Raw genomic sequence first — 22714 nt, 5'->3', positions numbered from 1 at the left:
ATGCAGATAAAAATTATTATTTTTGCAACCTGATGGAGGTCAGTATAGGTGGACTAATAGAGAAAGTCCCACACACTGCTAGAAGGCCAAATATTTTTTCAGAGCTAGATGCAGATAAAAATTATTTTTCATTTGCAACCTGATGGAGGTCAGTATAGATGGACTAATAGAGAAAGTCCCACACACTGCTAGAAGGCCAAATATTTTTTTCAGAGCTAGATGCAGATAAAAATTATTTTTAATTTGCAACCTGATGGAGGTCAGTATAGATGGACTAATAGAGAAAGTCCCACACACTGCTAGAAGGCCAAATATTTTTTCAGAGCTAGATGCAGATAAAAATTATTTTTAATTTGCAACCTGATGGAGGTCAGTATTGATGGACTAATAGAGAAAGTCCCACACACTGCTAGAAGGCCAAATATTTTTTCAGAGCTAGATGCAGATAAAAATTATTTTTCATTTGCAACCTGATGGAGGTCAGTATAGATGGGCTAATAAAGAAAGTCCACACACTGCTAGAAGGCCAAATATTTTTTCAGAGCGAGATGCAGACAAAAAATTATTTTTAATTTGCAACCTGATGGAGATCAGTATAGATGGACTAATAGAGAAAGTCCCACACACTGCTAGAAGGCCAAATATTTTTTCAGAGCTAGATGCAGATAAAAATTATTTTTCATTTGCAACCTGATGGAGGTCAGTATAGATGGACTAATAGAGAAAGTCCCACACACTGCTAGAAGGCCAAATATTTTTTCAGAGCTTGATGCAGACAAAAAATTATTTTCAATTTGCAACCTGATGGAGGTCAGTATAGATGGACTAATAGAGAAAGTCCCACACACTGCTAGAAGGCCAAATATTTTTTCAGAGCTAGATGCAGATAAAAATTATTTTTCATTTGCAACCTGATGGAGGTCAGTATAGATGGACTAATAGAGAAAGTCCCACACACTGCTAGAAGGCCAAATATTTTTTCAGAGCTAGATGCAGATAAAAATTATTATTATTGCAACCTGATGGAGGTCAGTATAGGTGGACTAATAGAGAAAGTCCCACACACTGCTAGAAGGCCAAATATTTTTTCAGAGCTAGATGCAGATAAAAATTATTTTTCATTTGCAACCTGATGGAGGTCAGTATAGATGGACTAATAGAGAAAGTCCCACACACTGCTAGAAGGCCAAATATTTTTTTCAGAGCTAGATGCAGATAAAAATTATTTTTCATTTGCAACCTGATGGAGGTCAGTATAGATGGACTAATAGAGAAAGTCCCACACACTGCTAGAAGGCCAAATATTTTTTCAGAGCTAGATGCAGACAAAAAATTATTTTGAATTTGCAACGTGATGGAGGTCAGTATAGATGGGCTAATAGAACAAGTCCCACACACAGCTAGAAGCCCAAATATTTTTTCAGAGGTAGATGCAGAAAAAAATTATATTCAATTTGCAACGTGATGGATGTCAGTATAGATGGACTAATAGAACAAGTCCCACACACAGCTAGAAGCCCAAATATTTTTTCAGAGGTAGATGCAGAAAAAAATTATATTCAGTTTGCAACCTGATGTAGGTCAGTATAGATGGACTAATAGAACAAGTCCCACACACTGCTAGAAGCCCAAATATTTTTTCAGAGGTAGATGCAGAAAAAAATTATATTCACTTTGCAACCTTATGGAGGTCAGTATAGATGGACTAATAGAATGATGCTATGCCCAAAAGGTTTTACTTCACTAGGTGCAGTAAAAAAATTGGTATTCTATACACAGGTGGTGTATCTTGCAACACAGATAGGCTACTCCACTGACTAACTCACTCTGCAATAGGCCAAAAAGGATTAGCTTTGCTAGATTCAGCCAAATGCTGTGAAAAGTGATAGGAACTGATGTAACCTAGCCCTGAAAAGGACTGCAATTACAATTAGTCTTTACTCCCAACCTATCTATTTAAGAGCACAGACCTGCCTGATAAAAGTCGTATGAAATGATGTAACGTAGTCCTTAAAAGGACTGCAATCACAACTATTCCCTACTCCCAAGCTATCTGTACATTAGTGCGAAAATTGGCTTGAAATTAACAAGGTACAGCGCACACAGCAACAGCGGTGCCGTCTAACACGCAGCTGCAGCAGTGAGAAAATGGTGGCGACGGGGAAAATGGATGGGTCTTATAGGGCAAGGACATGTGACATACACTGCCAATGACACATGCCCTTGCTTGTGTGAAAAAAAGCACTTCGCTCCGTGTGTGCGCTGCTGATAGGCTGACAGATTGCACCCCCCCCCTGTAAATGCGGGATAGAGAAAAAAAAATGGAGATCTTCATTATTCCTGCAGACATCCATCCCCTGCCCCTCCCCCTGCTGTACACTCAAACTGCGTATTAACATTAATTTTCATCATTACTGAGAAAAAATCCAGTTCTGATTTTGGTGCACGAACAGTTATCGAACATATCCTCGAACAGCCGAATTTTTCTCAAATCATTCGTGTTCGCCGAACGGCTCGAACACCGCCCAAAACAGCTCGAATTTGAGATTGGCGAACAGTTCGAGTCGAACAACGCTCATCTCTAGACTGTACTAACACTAGCTGTACCAGCGCTCCAGACTATACTGTGTCTCTTAAAATATTCGCCATACATTTTGTAGTGGCGGTGCATGTCATTGCAGCTCAGTCCCATTATTTACTTGAATGAGATGAAATGCGGAATACGACAGTACTGAGCACAGATTCCACAAAATTTACAGAACAATGAAATGTAAGCTGAGATCAGTGGAGCTCTTTGGCTTAATTTATCAGTGAATTGTGGAGATGTCTGAAGTCAAACCCCCATCAATCGGATATTGATTTCTTATCCAAATGATAGGCCTTCAATATCACACTGGAAAAACCCTGTTCACATTATTTAAAAATAGTAACAAATAGAATGACTACTTTTCTTAATTAAAGCACTTGGCCATGTCATGGCTACTGTTAGCTAATGTGGTGTACAAGATGGATGTATATAGTGTAGCTCTTGTTGAAGTTGTACCTTGTCCTGTTCTTTAGTCTTGATATATGCTTAATGGACATTTGATCAAACTCGTTGCTGAACCTCCTCCTCTGCTCCTGGGCTAGTTCCTTGTAGTGGCCTTGATTCATCAAAAGCTTTAACACCCCAAAAGTTGCATAAAAGCTTTGAAAAAAATCACAAAATTTTGGCGCGCCACAGAGTTGCACAATATTATTGTGACTTTTGATGTTTTATCTCCAATTGCCCCTAGTTTTGCCGAAATGGGAGGCTTGGATGTGACTCCACAGCTCATCTAATTCATGACAAGTTGTGGCATTTCCTACCCCAGAAATCTTACTTCAGTCTCCATAGTTGAAACTGTATGCTAATGAGTTGTAAGTGCAGGGGTGGCTCCTGCATTTACAGCTCTCCTGCCTCTCACCCTATTCCCCACCTGCTGCCTACCTCCTTTTTCTGACTGACAGATCACTCATGTTTCAGTAACCTGTCAGTCAGAGACATGAGGCAGCAAGCAGTCAGGGAATATGGAGAGAGACTAGGAGAGAAAGTTGGAAAACGTAACAAATTATATATATCTATATATATATAGAGAGAGAGAGAGATATATACATACATACACATACATACACTGTGTGTATATATACAGTACAGACCAAAAGTTTGGACACACCTCATTTAAATATTTTTCTGTATTTTCATGACTATGAAAATTGTACATTCACACGGAAGGCATCAAAACTATGAAATAACACATGTGGAATTATATACTTAACAAAAAAGTGTGAAACAACTGTAAATATGTCTTATATTCTAGGTTCTTCAAAGTAGCCACCTTTTGCTTTGATGACTGCTTTGCACACTCTTGGCATTCTCTTGATGAGCTTCAAGAGGTAGTCACCGGAAATGGTGTTCACTTCACAGGTGTGCCCTATCAGGTTTAATAATTGGGATTTCTTGCCTTATAAATGGGGCTGGGACCATCAGTTGTTTTGTGCAGAAGTTAGGTGGTACACTGATGATAGTCCTACTGAATAGACTGTTAGAATTTGTATTATGGCAAGAAAAAAGCAGCTAAGTAAAGAAAAACGAGTGGCCATCATTACTTTAAGAAATGAAGGTCAGTCAGTCCGAAAAATTGGGCAAACTTTGAAAGTGTCCCCAAGGGCAGTTGCTAAAACCATCAAGCGCTACAAAGAAACTGGCTCACATGAGGACCGCCCCAGGAAGACCAAGAGTCACCTCTGCTTCTGAGAATAAGTTTATCCGAGTCACCAGCCTCAGAAATCGCAGGCTAACAGCAGCTCAGATTAGAGACCAGGTCAATGCCACACAGAGTTCTAGCAGCAGACACTTCTCTACAACAACTGTTAAGAGGAGACTTTGTGCAGCAGGCCTTCATGGTAAAATAGCTGCTAGGAAACCACTGCTAAGGACAGGCAACAAGCAGAAGAGACTTGTTTGGGCTAAAGAACACAAGGAATGGACATTAGACCAGTGAAAATATGTGCTTTGGTCTGATGAGTCCAAATTTGAGATCTTTGGTTCCAACCACCGTGTCTTTGTGCGACACAGAAAAGGTGAACGGATGGACTCTACATGCCTGGTTCCCACCGTGAAGCATGGAGGAGGAGGTGTGATGATGTGGGGGTGCTTTGCTGGTGACACCGTTGGGGACTTATTCAAAATTGAAGGCATACTGAACCAGCATGGCTACCACAGCATCTTGCAGCGGCATGCTATTCCATCAAGATTGCGTTTAGTTGGACCATCATTTATTTTTCAACAGGACAATGACCCCAAACACACCTCCAGGCTGTGTAAGGACTATTTGACCAAGAGGGAGAGTGATTTGACCTATGAGGAACGGTTGCAGGATTTGGGAATGTTTAGCTTGCAAAAAAGAAGACTGAGAGGAGACTTAATAGCTGTCTACAAATATGTCAAGGGCTGTCACATTGTAGAAGGATCATCTTTATTCTCATTTGCACAAGGAAAGACTAGAAGCAATGGGATGAAACTAAATGGGAGGAGACACAGATTAGATATTAGAAAAAACTTTTTGACAGTTAGGGTGATTAATGAGTGGAACAGGCTGCCACGAGAGGTGGTGAGTTCCCCTTCAATGGACGTCTTCAAACAGAGGCTGGACAGACATCTGTCTGAGATGATCTAGTGAATCCTGCTTTGAGCAGGGGGTTGGACCAGATGACCCAGGAGGTCCCTTCCAACTCTACCATTCTATGATTCTATGATTCTATGGGGTGCTACGCCAGATGACCTGGCCTCCACAGTCACCAGACCTCAACCCAATCGAGATGGTTTGGGGTGAGCTGGACCGCAGAGTGAAGGCAAAAGGGCCAACAAGTGCTAAGCATCTCTGGGAACTCCTTCAAGATTGTTGGAAGACCATTTCCGGTAACTACCTCTTGAAGCTCATCAAGAGAATGCCAAGAGTGTGTAAAGCAGACATCAAAGCAAAAGGTCGCTACTTTGAAGAACCTAGAATATAAGACATATTTTCAGTTGTTTCACACTTTTTTGTTAAGTATATAAGTCCACATGTGTTAATTCATAGTTTTGATGCCTTCAGTGTGAATGTACAATTTTCATAGTCATGAAAATACAAAAAAATCTTTAAATGAGAAGGTGTGTCCAAACTTTTGGTCTATACTGTATATATATATATATATATATATATATATATATACAGTATATATATATATATATATATATGACAAGGTTGAATACATCCATCTATGAAATAGATTTTTAACAATAGATAAATCAGATGAAATAATTATTGAAAAAGTCACAAATTTTCAAAAGGAGCTATTGACATGAAATTCTCACCAGATGTCGGTAACAATCCATCCAATCCACACAGGCAAAGGAATCAAACCATAGATGTCCATAAATTAAGTTATGTGTATTATTGAGAAATGAAACAGGAAAAAGTATTGAACACGCTTACTGAAATTTAATTAATACTTTGTACAAAAGCCTTTTTTGTCGATGACAGCTTTAAGACGCCTCCTGTATGGAGAAACTAGTCGCATGCATTCCTCAGGTGTGATTTTGTCCCATTCTTCCACACAATCACTCTTCAAATCCTAAAGTTTCCGTGGGCTTATTCTACGAACTTTAGTTCCTTCCTAAATTTTCTACTTGATTCAGGTCAGGTGATTGGCTGGACCATTGTAGCAGCTTTATTTTCTTTCTCTGAAACCAATTGAGAGTTCACTTAGCAGTGTGTTTGGGATCATTGTCTTTCTGAAATATTGACCCACATTTCATCTTCATCATGTGCTTAGATGGGAGTAGATTTTTATCAAAAATTTCTATTCATCCTTCCTTCAATTATATGAAGTTTGCCAATGCCGTATGCTGAAAAACAGCCCCACACCATGATGTTTCCACTTCCAAACTTCACTGTTGGTGTGGTGTGTTTGGGGTGATATGCAGTGCCTTTTGGGCTCCAACCATGCAGTGTATTATGTTAACAAAAGAGTTCAATTTTGGTCTCATTTGACCAGACTATATTCCCCCAGTATTTCATAGGTTTCTCTAAATGTTGTTGAGCAAAATTTAAAAGCACTTGAACATGCTTTTTGTTCAGCAATGTCTTGCGTGTTGACCGTGCATAACAGGCCAATAAGGCTGAGTGCATTACTTATAGTTTTCTTTGAAACAATTGTACCTGCTGATTCCAGGCCTTTCTGTAGCTCTCCATAGGTGGTCCTGGGCTCTTGGACAACTCTTCTGATAGTTTTTTTCACTCCTTTGTCTGAAATGTTGCAGTGTGCACCTAGTCTTGGCCGGTTTATAGTGAAATGATGTTCTTTCCACTTCCAGATTATGGCCCCAACAGTGCTCACTGCAACCTTTAGTATATTAAAAATTATTTTGTAACCAATGTAATCAGTATGTTTTGCAGAAATAAGGTTGCAAAGGTCTTGAGACAGCTCAGTGGTTTTACCCTTCGTAAGATGTTTCTTGTGTGGCATCTTGATAATGAAATACCTGTTTATAGGCCATCAGAATTGAGAATTTTGATAATGACTGATAAATTCTGGCAGATAAAGAAGCAAATCTCTCTTATAAGATATATTATAAAGTTTATTTTTTTTCATATGTACTATTAAAATTAAAACGACAGTACTTTTAAAATTAAAACAATGGTTACACTTTAAAGGAAACCAGTCAGAAACTTTAGCCTTCCCAAATCATTTATTTGACTGTGTAACCCTTTAAAAACATGTCAGTAGATTAATTTATTACTCCAAAGCACTGCTTCTGCAGTGAGAAGTTGCATTCTGGAGTATTGTTTTGAAGTGCATTTGGACGTTACAATGCACTTTTAGCTTCTCTGCCTCACGCTGTATTTCCTATCTATCTGCAGCTTTGCTTTGGTGATTGACAGGTCGTTTGCTTTGGAACATGGCCACTGACCTGTGAATCAGCCAGGGGAGCGTGCAGCTAGGTATAAAATGTATCATGAGGCTGAGAAGTGTAACATTAGATTCCAAAGCACTTTCAGACACACTCAATGAAATGAATAACCACAAAACCAATAGAAATTTTAGTGAAAAGGTATCATTTTCTCAATACATATAGATTAAAGATATTAAAATGGTGGGGAGCTACAGCAGCTTGTGAAAGTATTCACCTTCTTGGCATTTTTTGTGTTTTCCTTCCCCTCAACCTGGAATTTCACTGGGTTTTTTTGTGCTTTTGCCTCAGTTCATGTAAAGAACGTGCCTACAACTGTGAACATTTGGTTTTCTTTTTATTGTGAAGAAACAACAAACAGGACAAAATAACTGAAAACTTCAGTGTGCATAGCTATTCACCCCCCTAAAGTCAGTACTTTGCAGAGCCTCCTTTTGCGGCAATTACAGCTGCAAGTCGCTTTGGATAAGTCTCTATGAGCTTTCTACATCTTGCCACTGGGATTTTTGCCATTCCACAAGGCAAAACTGCTCCAGATCTTTCAAGTTAGATGGCTTTCTCTGGTGAACAGCAATCTTAAAGTCTGACCACAAATTCTCAATTGGATTAAGGTCTGGACTTTGACTAGGCCACTCCAAAACATTTACATGTTTCCTCTTAAACCACTCAAGATTGGTGGACAGATTGAAACAGGTTTTGGTCAAGAATATCACTGTATTTTGCACCATCCATCTTTCCCTCGACTAGGACCATTTTCCTTGTCCCTGCTGCTGAACAACATCCCCAAAGCATGATGCCACCATGTTTCAGTATGGGGTGGTGTTCTTGGGGTGATGAGCTGTGTTGGTTTGGTGCCAGTTAAAGCATATACCTTGGTGGCCAAAAAGTTCAATTTTGGTCTCATCTGACCTCAGCACTTTCCTCCATACACCTTCCTCCCACATGTCTTTTGGCAAACTCAAAACAAGATTTAGAATTTTTGTGTGTTTTAGTAAAGGCATTTTTCTGCCCACTCTTCCAAAAAGGCCACATCTATGGAGTGTATTGCTTATTGTGTTCATATGGACAGATACTCCAGTCTCTTCTTGGGAACTCTGCAGCTCCTTCAGGATTACCTTTGGTGTCAGTGCTGCCTTTCTAATTAATGCCCTCCTTGCCTGGGCGGAGAGTTTTGGTGGGCTGACCTCTCTTGGCAGGCTTGTTGTGGTACCATGTTCTTTCCATTTGATGATAATGGATTTGATGGTGCTTTGTAGGATCATCAGAGATTGGGATATTTATTTTTTAGACCCCAACCCTGACTTGTACTTCTCACCAACCTTTTTCCTGACTTGTTTGGAGATCTATTTGGTCTTCATGGTGTTGTTTGGTTAGTGGTGCCTTGCTTAATGGTGTTGCAGCCTCTGTGGCCTTTCATAAAAACTGTGTATTTACTGATAGACCATGGGGCACTTAGATTGCACACAGGTGGACTTCCTTTCACTAAGCATGTGACTTATGAAGGTAATTGCTTTCATCAGAAATTTTTAGAGGCTTCATAGCAAAAGGGGTGAATACATATGCATATGCCAATTTTTAGTTATTTGATCCCATAAATGTAATTTATGCCTATATTTTTTTCACTTCACTTCAACAACTTAGACTATTTAGTGCTGATGCATCACACACAAACCGGATTACAAAAATATTTAAACACAGGTTCTAATGTAACAAAATGGGTAAAATACCAAGGGGGTGGGGATGGTGAATACTTTCGCAAGCCACTGTATACGACAAAGAAAGTTCACAAAGAAAACTTATGAGGGATGGTGTGATGAACCTGTAGCCGCCATCTTGGTAATGATAAATCATATCCAGGGATGGCCACACTTCAGCAGCCCCCACCCTTGGGACCTTCTGTTAAAACGTCAACTAGATAGTTTCCCCCCATCCAGGCTCCTGTAAGATAAGAAGCCTACTTAACACTTGAATGCTAGGAGCTTCAAAGACTTCGAGAGGAAACACAGCCAGCAGGGGGGGGTGCTTCGTCTATCTGTACCTGACCATTTGTCCCATAGGACTAGTTTCTTTGTCTGTCACAAGCATGGAGGCATAAGATGTAGAAACATGAAAAGTACACGCATGTTGCGTGGGATGGGCCAATAAAAAAAATATCACGGCGTCCCGGAGCCATTGCGCACACAAGCCTCCGCGGTAGACGTTTGTACGTGCTCTGGAAGCCAAGATATAGCGCTGAGCCATTCCTGAGGACCGTATGGTATCATAATTGATATCAAAAGGTCGGTTACGGCGGCCCGAATCCGTGGGAACCCCTGTGGGTATCCTGAGACCATCCCAGAAGAAGTTATTGGGTTCCTTAGAATTTGGGCTTCTGATCGAAGTTAGACCTGAGGGTGGAGACTGAGCCAGCTGACCTCACCAGCAGTGGGCGGGACGGGGCAGGTAAGATAGCAGGACAGACAAGAGATAAGTCAGTCTTGACCCAAGAGTGGTGTGCTGAACATCTGAGCACCAGCTGAGGCCACCAAGGGGAGGAGCAGTTTGACCATGCGGTGGTAGGCCTCAGCCTGTAACAAAGAACCGTGCCTGCGACCGCAGAATCCTCTCCCTGCGTCACAAGAAAATCAAGAAACCGGTAACTGATATGCTGTGGTGATTCTGTGTGTTGTATTCCATTGTTGTATAGTTTAGCCTGACCTTATACCTGTGTATATTTAGTTGTATATCGTGTATCTAGTGTATTATTATAATCAATTACCTCAAGTAATTGTGGGCCTGCCTTTTATTCTGCATAACGAACGCACGTCCGTGTGAGCTCGGCTCAAGCCAAAAACGCTACCCAGGGTTGGTTCCTGACCCGATATAGGCCCATTCACGGACTGGGCGTATATCTAAAATAGGGACTGGTGGCAGCATACCAACTGGGGATTGGGGAAGGCTGGTAGTGACGGTCGGAGGTTCAGATATATATATTCCTGGCGCGGCCAAGGAAGATATATATACCGCCCTCACTACAGAGGGCCCCGATACCCAGTAGGTTACAGGACAGTCTCTCTGGCGACCGCTTATCCTAGGTGCAGTTCCTTGACTGACCTGAGGCTAAGAGGGCGCTAGCGAGTTGTGCTGTGTAGTGACGTTGAAGGGATAACACACTACCGTGTTCCCTGCGCTGGTTGCAGCTACCTGGCACTACTTTCTCTAGGTGCAGTACCTTGACTGACCTGAGAGGTAAGGGGGCGCCAGAGAGCTGCACCCACCGGCCGGCTTTCATCACATTGGTGGCAGAGCGGTGGGATTGCAGAATAATAGTGTTGTGGGACCCCTACTCCCAGGCACTAAAGACTGCCAGTGGTAACTTCCACTGCTGGAGTCTTAAGGTCAGCCCAACGTTAGACGGTCAGGCTAAAAGTATAACAAGGTGTGTGCAAACTCAGGGTTGCAGCGGTGTCGGTTACCAAGATGGCAGACGGCACCAGGAGCAAGACCCTGCAAGAGGCTAATGCTACGGTCCGTGTGGCAGGAGGGGAGGACATTGTTACTCATGGCGAGGAGGAGTCCAGCCCGGGCACCTCAGGGAGCCAGTCCCCAGTATACGGTCCCGCAGTGGGCTGCCCACCACCTACCCAGCCCAGCCTGTCCAGATCACAAGCCCTTTTACAAGCGGCTATGGCAAGTCTCCAGTCTCATGGCGATGCCGTCTACAAAACCCTCCTGGCAGCATCAGAGAAGGCAGCGGAGGAGGAGCGTGCAGAGCGGGCTGCGGAGCGGGCTGCGGAGCGGGCTGCGGAGCGTGAAGCTGCAGAGCGCCGGGAGGCTGCGGAGCGTGAAGCTGCAGAGCGCCGGGAGGCTGCGGAGCGTGAAGCTGCAGAGCGCCGGGAGGTTGCGGAGCGTGCAGAGCGAGCTGCAGAGCGCCAGCACCAACTGGACCTGGCCCAGCGGGGGCTTCCGCTAGAGCAACCAACCCATCAGGAGACCAAGTCGTCCAAAGTCCGAGCTGAGGACTTCCCTCTACTGGAGAAGGATGGGGACCTGGACTCCTTTCTGGTGGCATTTGAACGGACCTGTCTTCAGCACCATCTGGCCCGGGATCAGTGGGCCAGATACCTGACCCCCCGTTTGAGGGGTAAGTCCCTGGATGCCTTGGGGGACTTACCTGCCGGGGAGGTACAGAACTACGACTGCATCAAGCGGGCCCTGATCCGGCAGTACAACCTCACTCCCGAGTCGTACCGCCAGAAGTTCCGGAGCCTGCTGCGTGGCCCCAAGGACACCTGGACCGATCATATGCGGGCGCTGTTGAGAGCCGCAGAGCACTGGACCTCGGGTCTAGCGCTTACTACCCGCCAGGAGGTCCAGGAACTGTTCGTCACGGAGCAGTTCTTGTGGAACTGCCCAGAGGACCTCCGACAGTTCCTCCGTGACCGAAAACCAACAGGGGCTTCTGCTACAGCCGCCCTGGCAGACGAGTATGCCAATAACAGGGCGCCTGAGCTGAAGAAGTCTGCCAGCAGCACCTGGAGAGGGGGTAAGCCCAGTCATGCCCCTGTTTCCCCGGCCCCTAGAACACAAGGGGTGTATCCCCCTGTTGCCCTCTCCAGGCAAGGACCAGACGTAAGACGTTGTCATCTATGCAACAAACCAGGACACTTTAGGGCTGAGTGTCCCCAGCGCCAAAAGACCCCATCCCAGTCCCAGAGAGCGCCCAATGTTTTGTGTGTGGGAGGGGGTGGTGGTAGGTCCCTGGACAACATCCAACCCGTCACCATAGGCCGTTCTGCGGTCATGGGACTGCGGGACACGGGCGCTGAACGAACACTGGTACGGCCTGAGGTGGTGTCCCCCCAGGACTTGGTACCAGGAAAGACTCTTTCCGTCTCCGGGGTTGGAGGCGTGGAGCCGGCACTTCCCGTTGCCATGGTGTATTTGGACTGGGGTGCCGGAAGGGGGATGCGGGAGGTGGGAGTAACGCCAAATATTCCCGCAAATGTTTTATTAGGGACCGACTTGGGGCGTCTAGTATCGCAGTATGTACCCTCTGAACCCCCAAGTTCGGCCTCCCAAGAGTGTATTGATTTGTCTGCTGCTAATGCCAACCATGTTGTATGTAGTGTGTGTCCTGCTGAGGAGGAGGGAGTGAAACCTGAGGGTAACACCTGCACAGACACAACACAAACAGGGTTAGTGAAAGCAGGTGGGGAGTGTGGGGATGCCCGCAGAGGTGCTCAGCCGGCGTGCCGTGACCTCTTGTCCTCCGGTGAGGGAGGGGGCGGGCAGGATTCTGTAGAGGGAAGCTCAGGGATGGAGAGGGGGGCAGCTACCGGCAGTGTAGGGCTCCCAGGGGTATCCAGGCTGCTGAGTATAGGCCCACTGCAGGGGGAGGAACAGGCCATGGGAGGTGGGGGTGTCCCAAGAGAGGAGCCGCCAGGTAAGACCCCAGGGCAGGAGTTCCCCACATCCGAGATGTCCAAAGGCCTAGGAAGCCTGCCTGATCGGGCGGCTTGGTCAGAAACAGAGGGGAAGCAGGCACTACCCACGGTCACAGCGGTCATAGCCGCTGTCACCAGGAGTGGGAGCGTCGGAGCCCAAGGAGCCTTGCAGAGGTCCGACGGCTTCCCCACTTCTGACCAAGTGTCTGCCGGGTCAGACAGCGGCCAGGTGACATGCCCGGAGGGGCTGACGGAGGATGTGGCAGTTTCGTCGATTCTGGCCACATCAAGTCAGGAATTTCAGGCTGCGTTGGAAGCAGACGACAGCCTGAAAGCTCTCAAGGAACAGGCGGCACAGCCTCCCATGGAGTCAGACTGCGAGCGTGTGGTCTGGGACCAGGGACGGCTGTACCGGGTAACGGTCCAGCAGGGTTCACCGGAGGCGTGGCCCAGGGACCGACAGTTAGTGGTACCCTATCCGTTCAGGGCGGAATTGTTGCGGATCGCACACGAGATTCCGATGGCCGGACACCTAGGGATCGCTAAAACCAAGGCCAGGATAGCTCAGCATTTCTACTGGCCTGGGATGGGAGCCGCGGTGGGTGCCTACTGCCGTTCGTGTGACACCTGTCAGAGGGTGGGGAAGGCGGGGCCGCGCCCCAAAGCCCCACTGGTAACTCTGCCAATCATCGAAGAGCCTTTCTCGAGGGTCGCTGTGGATCTTATTGGACCTCTGTCCACTCCCAGCCACTCCGGGAAATGCTTCATACTCACGGTAGTGGACTATGCCACCCGGTACCCGGAAGCGGTAGCTTTGTCGTCCATTCGGGCCGACAAGGTGGCTACCGCCTTACTGGAGATCTTCTCCAGAGTGGGTTTCCCCCAAGAAATGCTCACCGACCGAGGGACCCAGTTCATGTCGCGGCTGATGGAGTCCCTCTGTAAGCAAATGCAGGTGCAACATCTGGTGGCCAGCCCGTATCACCCACAGACTAATGGCCTGTGTGAGCGGTTCAATGGCACCTTAAAGCAGATGCTTAAGATGTTGGTCGACTCCCACGGGAGAGACTGGGAGCGTTACCTCCCACACCTCCTATTTGCTTACCGGGAGGTTCCGCAGGCCTCAACGGGGTTCTCCCCCTTTGAGCTCCTGTACGGGCGACGGGTACGGGGCCCCCTGGCTCTGGTGAAGGAAGCATGGGAAGGGGATTTGGCCACCCCCGAGGTGTCGGTCATCGAGTATGTCGTGCGCCACCGGGACAGGATGATGGCCTTGGCAAAGCTGGTGCAGGACAATATGGCCCAGGCCCAGGCCGACCAGAAGCGGTGGTACGACCAGAATGCTTGTGAGAGGACCTACCAGGTGGGTCAAAAGGTGTGGGTACTGGTCCCCGTACCACAGAACAAGCTTCAGGCAGCCTGGGAAGGTCCCTACTTCGTGCACCAGAAACTCAATGCCGTCACCTATCTGGTCACCCTGGATCACGCCCGTGGAAGGAGGAAGGCCTTCCACGTGAACATGATGAAGGCTCATCATGAGCGGGAAGCGACTGCCCACCCAGTGTGCAACCTTCCCGAGGAAGGAGAGGTAGAAACCCTCCTGGATCTGCTCACCCAAGCCAAGGCGGGTGGGTCCATCGAGGATGTGGGGGTTGGCCACCAGCTCACGGAGGACCAACGGTCCCAGCTGGGGACCACCCTGCACCCCTTCCGGGGGCTGTTCAGCAGCCTGCCCGGAAGGACTGAGATGGCTGTCCACGACGTGGACACTGGCGATCACCCGCCGATCCGGCGTTCAGCATATCGGGTCTCTTTCGAGGTGCAGGGAAACATGCGCCAAGAGATAGACGAGATGCTGAAGCTGGGGGTGATCCAGGCATCCAGCAGCGCGTGGGCCTCGCCTGTAGTCCTCGTACCAAAGAAGGACCGAACTACACGGTTCTGCGTGGACTACCGGGGGCTCAACGCTGTAACGGCCACCGATGCATTCCCCATACCACGCATCGATGACCTGCTCGATCGGATGGCCGGGGCTAAGTACCTGACCATCATGGATCTGAGCCGGGGGTACTGGCAGATTCCTCTGACCCCCGCGGCAAGGGAACGCTCTGCCTTTATCACCCCTTTTGGACTGTACGAGTCCACAGTGATGCCATTCGGCATGAAGAATGCCCCTGCCACTTTTCAGCGGATGGTCAATACGCTGCTTGAGGGACTTGAAGGGTACGCGGCTGCGTACTTGGACGATATTGCAGTCTTCAGTCCCACTTGGGAGGATCACCTAGAGCACCTGCGGCAGGTGCTCGGTCGGATCCACCGGGCAGGCTTGACCATCAAGCCGGAAAAGTGCCAGCTGGGCATGAGTGAGGTCCTCTACCTGGGTCACCGGGTAGGCGGGGGGGTTCTGAAGCCAGAACCTGGGAAAGTGGATGCCATCGCATCCTGGCCCACTCCTAGGACCAAAAAGCAGGTGATGTCCTTCTTGGGGACCGCCGGGTACTATAGGAGGTTCGTCCCACACTATAGCACCCTGGCCAAGCCCCTGACGGACCTCACCAAGAAGAAGCTGCCCGTCGCAGTCGACTGGACAGTCGCCTGCGAGACAGCTTTCGGGGCACTCAAAGCCGCCCTAAGTAGCTCCCCTGTACTGCAAGCTGCCGACTTCGACCGGCCGTTTGTGGTACAGACCGACGCCAGTGACTTTGGCCTCGGTGCTGTGCTAAGTCAGGTCAACACGACAGGCCAGGAACATCCTGTCTTGTACCTGAGCAGGAAGCTACTGCCCCGGGAGGTGGCTTACTCCACGGTGGAAAAAGAATGCCTGGCAATTGTATGGGCCCTGCAGCGTCTGCAGCCCTACTTGTACGGGAGCCATTTCACCGTGGAGACGGACCACAACCCCCTCAGCTGGTTACACACGGTCTCTGGGTCGAATGGCAGGTTGCTACGCTGGAGCCTCGCTCTCCAGCAGTACCACTTCTCCATTCGCCACAGAAGAGGCCGTGACCACGGTAACGCTGACGGGTTATCCCGGCAAGGGGAGGGTGCAGAAGGACGCACGGGGGAACACAGGAATGTGCTACCCCCTCGCGCCCTCGTATAGGGGGAGGTGTGATGAACCTGTAGCCGCCATCTTGGTAATGATAAATCATATCCAGGGATGGCCACACTTCAGCAGCCCCCACCCTTGGGACCTTCTGTTAAAACGTCAACTAGATAGTTTCCCCCCATCCAGGCTCCTGTAAGATAAGAAGCCTACTTAACACTTGAATGCTAGGAGCTTCAAAGACTTCGAGAGGAAACACAGCCAGCAGGGGGGGGTGCTTCGTCTATCTGTACCTGACCATTTGTCCCATAGGACTAGTTTCTTTGTCTGTCACAAGCATGGAGGCATAAGATATAGAAACATGAAAAGTACACGCATGTTGCGTGGGATGGGCCAATAAAAAAAATATCACGGCGTCCCGGAGCCATTGCGCACACAAGCCTCCGCGGTAGACGTTTGTACGTGCTCTGGAAGCCAAGATATAGCGCTGAGCCATTCCTGAGGACCGTATGGTATCATAATTGATATCAAAAGGTCGGTTACGGCGGCCCGAATCCGTGGGAACCCCTGTGGGTATCCTGAGACCATCCCAGAAGAAGTTATTGGGTTCCTTAGAATTTGGGCTTCTGATCGAAGTTAGACCTGAGGGTGGAGACTGAGCCAGCTGACCTCACCAGCAGTGGGCGGGACGGGGCAGGTAAGATAGCAGGACAGACAAGAGATAAGTCAGTCTTGACCCAAGAGTGGTGTGCTGAACATCTGAGCACCAGCTGAGGCCACCAAGGGGAGGAGCAGTTTGACCATGCGGTGGTAGGCCTCAGCCTGTAACAAAGAACCGTGCCTGCGACCGCAGAATCCTCTCCCTGCGTCACAAGAAAATCAAGAAACCGGTAACTGATATGCTGTGGTGATTCTGTGTGTTGTATTCCATTGTTGTATAGTTTAGCCTGACCTTATACCTGTGTATATTTAGTTGTATATCGTGTATCTAGTGTATTATTATAATCAATTACCTCAAGTAATTGTGGGCCTGCCTTTTATTCTGCATAACGAACGCACGTCCGTGTGAGCTCGGCTCAAGCCAAAAACGCTACCCAGGGTTGGTTCCTGACCCGATATAGGCCCATTCACGGACTGGGCGTATATCTAAAATAGGGACTGGTGGCAGCATACCAACTGGGGATTGGGGAAGGCTGGTAGTGACGGTCGGAGGTTCAGATATATATATTCCTGGCGCGGCCAAGGAAGATATATATACCGCCCTCACTACAGAGGGCCCCGATACCCAGTAGGTTACAGGACAGTCTCTCTGGCGACCGCTTATCCTAGGTGCAGTTCCTTGACTGACCTGAGGCTAAGAGGGCGCTAGCGAGTTGTGCTGTGTAGTGACGTTGAAGGGATAACACACTACCGTGTTCCCTGCGCTGGTTGCAGCTACCTGGCACTACTTTCTCTAGGTGCAGTACCTTGACTGACCTGAGAGGTAAGGGGGCGCCAGAGAGCTGCACCCACCGGCCGGCTTTGCCAATTTTTAGTTATTTGATCCCATAAATGTAATTTATGCCTATATTTTTTTCACTTCACTTCAACAACTTAGACTATTTAGTGCTGATGCATCACACACAAACCGGATTACAAAAATATTTAAACACAGGTTCTAATGTAACAAAATGGGTAAAATACCAAGGGGGTGGGGATGGTGAATACTTTCGCAAGCCACTGTATACGACAAAGAAAGTTCACAAAGAAAACTTATGAGGGATGGGTATAGTAATAATGGTAATAAATAAAAAAATATTTTGAGATACTATAATTTTAGAGAATACAACACCATTATTACTAAACCCATCCCCTATACGTTTTCTTTTGTGAACTTTATTTGTTTGTTTCTTTGTCGTATAGCTCTCCACCATTCTAATATTTTGAATCTAGAAGTATTAATAAAATTATACTTTTTTATTAAAACTTCTATTGGTATCGTGGTTATTCACTTCATTGGTAGGTTATATAAATTTAAATGCAGTTTAATACTATAACTGGGGCATAATAAAGGGCCCAGTTCCAGGGAAAAACAGCTCTTTGTAGTGACACCTGGTGATCATGTGATCTCCAGTTTCAGTTTAGCGCTGTCAAAGACAAGCAGTAAGTCTATACTTCTGTTCAGAGATTCGGCTGACATTCCTGCCACATATGACAGCAGAAATAGTCTAGCAAGCATATTTTTTCTTGATGGCTAGATTATAAAAACTTCAACCGAACCCTAACATATCCCATTAAAAGTCAAAAGGTTTGCTGAACACTAGAAATGAGCAAACCGTCGTATTGGACAGTTGGTGCCCGGCGCTAAAGTCCAAACACGGACTTCTCCCGGAAGTCTGTTGCAGACTTCTCCCGGATGTCTGTTGCAATGTTCGGAGTTCAAGGGAAGTCGGGGGAGAGAGAGAGAATTTTCCAACTCAGAAGTTCAGGTCCCCATTCTTTTCCATGGAGTTTGGGTTCTGGTTCAAGTTCAGGTACAGTTCTGGTACCTGAACCAAACTTTGGAATAAAGTTCGGGTCGGGTACCAGAACTCAAACCTCCATGGGTCCGCTCATGCCTACTGAACACCATTTGAATTTGATGTCCAAGCGTTCTGCATGGCTCAAGTTATAAAGGGATGCCTTGTGTCTTTTCTTCAGGGTATCTGTCTCTGACCGCAAGGCACCTGACCTTCTCCTGCTCAGTTACATGCTGTACATTTATAACGGTGTAGGTGTAAAACAGTGTGCATTTGTGGTACATGGTCCTCAACAGGTTTGCAGAAAATGTAGCTTGGCCAGTTGGTTGAAAGATGTAAACCTAACTTAATGCATATATAGTATGGTCAACAGTCAGCCACTACAGTAGGTCTTCTGTTGGTAGACTAACTTCACATAAATATGTTATATAAGCCTATCTAGGTTGATGTAAGCACTTTTCCCAGTTGCAATGGGTGACATACTTTAGCCAGTCTGCCTTTGATGACAGATGTTCACATTGTTATACAGACATAATGCTTCACTACATTATATTGTTTTGTTAAACGTTATGTACAACAGCTTTACTATGTGCTGGTGGGAGGATGGGGTGAAGGCTTTCTTTGTGTCGTAAGATGCAATTATAACAAAACAAATACAGAAGACAATGCAAAACATGACTTTATACATACGTTACTTTGTATTTCTTTTCATATCTAAATATTATAGCATCTTTAAACTGTATTTTAAAAAAAAAATTGCTACGCGCATTCAAGAGTATATTTTGTCCTTTTATCACAGCATGGGGATTATTATTACTTATGTAGTTTACTGCTTATGGTGGCGGTAAATAGAAAATGTCTCACCATGGAAACATTAATTCATTGAAGCTTGTTGAGGATTTGAACAGCTTGATTTACTTTTTCAAGTTGTAGCTCAGAGCAATATTTCATAGTTATTGTGCAATTTCTCATCAAGATAGGCCATAAACAAATCATTGACTTTCTTCACAAGGCTTTAAGCGAAGCTTATTTGTATCTCATGTTGGAGAACGTTGCAGAAAATTATAGGTCACAGTTTAGTAGCACACTTGATTATGGCGCAAACAGCACATGGAAAGTATAAGAACATATGCTTATTGTCATCTTATTTTATTCCTTTCTAGGTAAATCCCAGGTCATGGGTGAAATCAAAATTGCCCTTAAAAAAGAAATGAAGACAGATGGAGAGCAGCTGATTGTGGAGATTCTACAGTGCAGGAATATTACGTATAAATTTAAGTCTCCAGATCATCTGCCAGGTAAAGTAAAGAAATATTAAAAGGGCTGCTCCCTTTTTTTGGTTACAGTGGTTATAGAAAAAAAGTATTACTCTACTGGTCCAACATGAAACTCTCCATCGCTGCCGCCGTCCCTACTGTTTGTCTGAAGCGCTGACATCTAAAGTGATGCAGCCAATCAGTGAGCTCAGCATCTCGTGCTGTCAGGAAAGAGAGAAGACATCATTATCCTAAATATGTGTTAAAAGGTCAACTATAAACCCTAGTAGGTTAAAAGTTAAAAAGTGCATACTATATAAATGTGATATAATGGAATTCGCATGAACAAGAAGACTGAATTGAGCGAGTAGTATCTATACCCCTTACAGTCACTTGCTTTACTAAATTGTGTAAAAGTAATCCAGAAGTAGTCCACTACTGGTTTCCAGAGGTAATCCAAATTTTTATCTGTCAGGTTCCAGAAGACCACTTGCCCTATTATTCCCTATTAGACCTTGAAGTGATAGCACTCTTTACATATAGAATACCTGACAAGGTGGAGAAATAACAGGGTCAACACTCATGAGAAAAAGAGACGATGGTCAAATACACAGCCGTTTTTATCCTTGTTCATTTACAAAATGGGTCAAAATCATTTGATAGTAGAAAAATCGGAAAATAGGCTGAGGTCTAAAACAGGAATAACCAGAAGAGCTGTAGGAGCTGAGTACTTAGGTGTGGATAAGAAAAAGAGCACTTATAAGACCTTGTGCACATGACCGTACTTTTGGTCCAAGTGCAATCCGGCAAAACATCTGTTCGTACTCAGACCAAAGTTATTCTATGGGGCTGTGCACATACCCAGCTCGGTCTGAGGAAAAAATCACAACATGCCTGAGTCGGATCCGATTATTGGATCGCACTCGGCCATGCAAGTCAATGAGTCCGTGGGAAACATCAGACTGCAGTCAAATTTCACAGACTGACAGAATGAAGAAGATGGAGACATTTTTTTTTCTATATTCTCATCCAAGAAAATCAGATCAAACTATGATCACACTCTAATCAAACTTTGATCAGAGTGTGATTAAGATAATCGGCCTGATTCTCTCGGACGAGAGAAATTATGCTAGTGTGCAGCTGACTTAACTGGCAGTGACTGTCAGAGATTCAAGAGTTTAATTACAGGACAGCCCCAACCAGAAATCTCAGCAGGGAGTAATACTACATTAGCCAGGAATTAACGCAATAGATCCTTGGCTGGGCAGCTCTACAAGTCCCAGAAATTACCGTATTTTTTGGACCATAAGACGCACTTATTCCCCCCAAATTTAGGAGGAAAATGGGGGGTGTGTCTTATGGTCCGAACCTTACCAGATACTTGCTGTGGTGGGTGTGGCGGCAGGGCCGATGCAGTAGAGCGGCAGTGGGTGCGGCAGCGAGGCAGAGCGGCTGTGCCGCGGCGAGGCAGAGTGGATGTGCAGCACTGCTGCGGCGGTGGGTGCACAGTGATCTACAGGAAAATGGCCGCTGTCTGGGAGCTCGGGCAGCCATTTTTGTGTGGATCACAGCTTCATGAAGATGGCTGCGGCCACCGGAAAGCCGCACTGCAGCACCCACCACCGCTCTGCCGCACCGCTGCACAGCTGCAGCCACCGGACAGCAGCACACGCCGCTCACAGGCCCAGGACCCGGCCCTGGCCCCATCCGGACCAAAGGCCCCAGCCAGGCTCCAGCCCACCACAGGCCCAGGCCCCATCACAGGCCCCACCACAGGCCCATGTTCCACCACAGGCCCCAGGCCCCACCACAGGCCCTAGGCCCCACCACAGGCCCTAGGCCCCAGCACAGGCCCCGGCCCCGCAGCATCTGACCTCTTCTGCTGCAGCCGCCAGGTTCCTGAGGGAGGGAACTAAGGGCCCTGCGATCCTGCTCCACCACCACCACACCTCTCCACTGTTGGAGCACCAGCTTCTCGCATCTAGGGTCCACAGCATTCATCCACTTCCGCCGGCTTCCTGAAGGACCCTGCCTCCTGTGACCCTCGCTCCAATGCCCCCCAGGTAAGATACCTATTCAGACTATAAGACGGACCTCCATCTTATAAAAAAAATGTTTTTTCCTATTTTGCACCCAAAAATTTGGGGTGCGTCTTATGGTCCGGTGCGTCTTATAGTCTGAAAAATACAGTAAACAGGGCTGCAGCGTTATTGCCCTGCATTGCCTGCAATAAAGGAAGCAAAAACAGTGGAGACTGAAACTGTCAAGGATGTTGCAAGTCCCTGGAGATGAAAAACATTTTGTTGAAGAAGGGCCTTGCCTCTGTCTCCATCACTGGGTTTCACTGTTTTGAGCACGTCAAAGATATTAACCTTTCTTTACGTAAGTTGAAGTGGGCTAAGATTTTCCACATGAAAATAAAGCAATTGCTCAAACTGGGGTACTGAGCTTTCTGATGTGGTCAGAATATTACAGATCCTCTTTATCAATATGAACCTGCCATAAAGAACCGTTCATTGGACTGCTCATTTATTGACACATTCATAGATATGTTAACCATTAGAGATGAGTGGTTCTGGCAAAATTTGAATTTGTCAGATCGCGCCAATTATCCCAGGAAATTTGATTCGCAGCTAATTTATTCTGTCTAAATTGAATGTCCCATATCAGGGCCGGCTCCAGGTTTTCATGGGCCCCGGGCGAAAAATTCTCAGTGGGCCAGTTTAATACATACCACGATTCATGCACAGATATGGCGGAGAAATATAGGTATACAACACAGGGCCCAGCCTGCCCCGTTATCCTCCACATATGCAGACATGCACACATACAGTCCGCAGACATGCACACACATACAGTACCCAGACATGCACACATACAGCATGCAGACATGCACATATGCAGCCACATTCATGTGGAAAATCTTTGCCCACTTCAACTTATGTAAAGAAAGGTTAATATCTCTGATGCACTCAAAACAGTGAAACCCAGTGATAGAGACAGAGGCAAGGCCC

At 46.5% G+C, this 22714-nt stretch overlaps 1 protein-coding gene across 6 annotated transcripts in view; it reads left to right on the top strand.

The window, feature by feature from the left end:
• Positions 1-22714, top strand: part of PCLO (piccolo presynaptic cytomatrix protein) — a 522320-nt gene that overhangs the window by 481247 nt on the left and 18359 nt on the right. For all 6 annotated transcript variants that reach the window (XM_073652324.1, XM_073652323.1, XM_073652325.1 and 3 more), the window contains one exon: positions 19608-19742. In XM_073652324.1, coding sequence (XP_073508425.1) covers positions 19608-19742 — 135 coding nt within the window. The remainder of the gene's footprint in view (positions 1-19607; positions 19743-22714) is intronic.

This window comes from Phyllobates terribilis, unplaced genomic scaffold (assembly GCF_046119375.1).
Source record: "Phyllobates terribilis strain yellow unplaced genomic scaffold, ASM4611937v1 Scaffold_11__3_contigs__length_659146591, whole genome shotgun sequence".
NCBI classification, from domain to species: domain Eukaryota; kingdom Metazoa; phylum Chordata; class Amphibia; order Anura; family Dendrobatidae; genus Phyllobates; species Phyllobates terribilis.
Note: the sequence above shows the minus strand (reverse complement) of the source record. Positions and strands in the feature narration are given on the sequence as shown.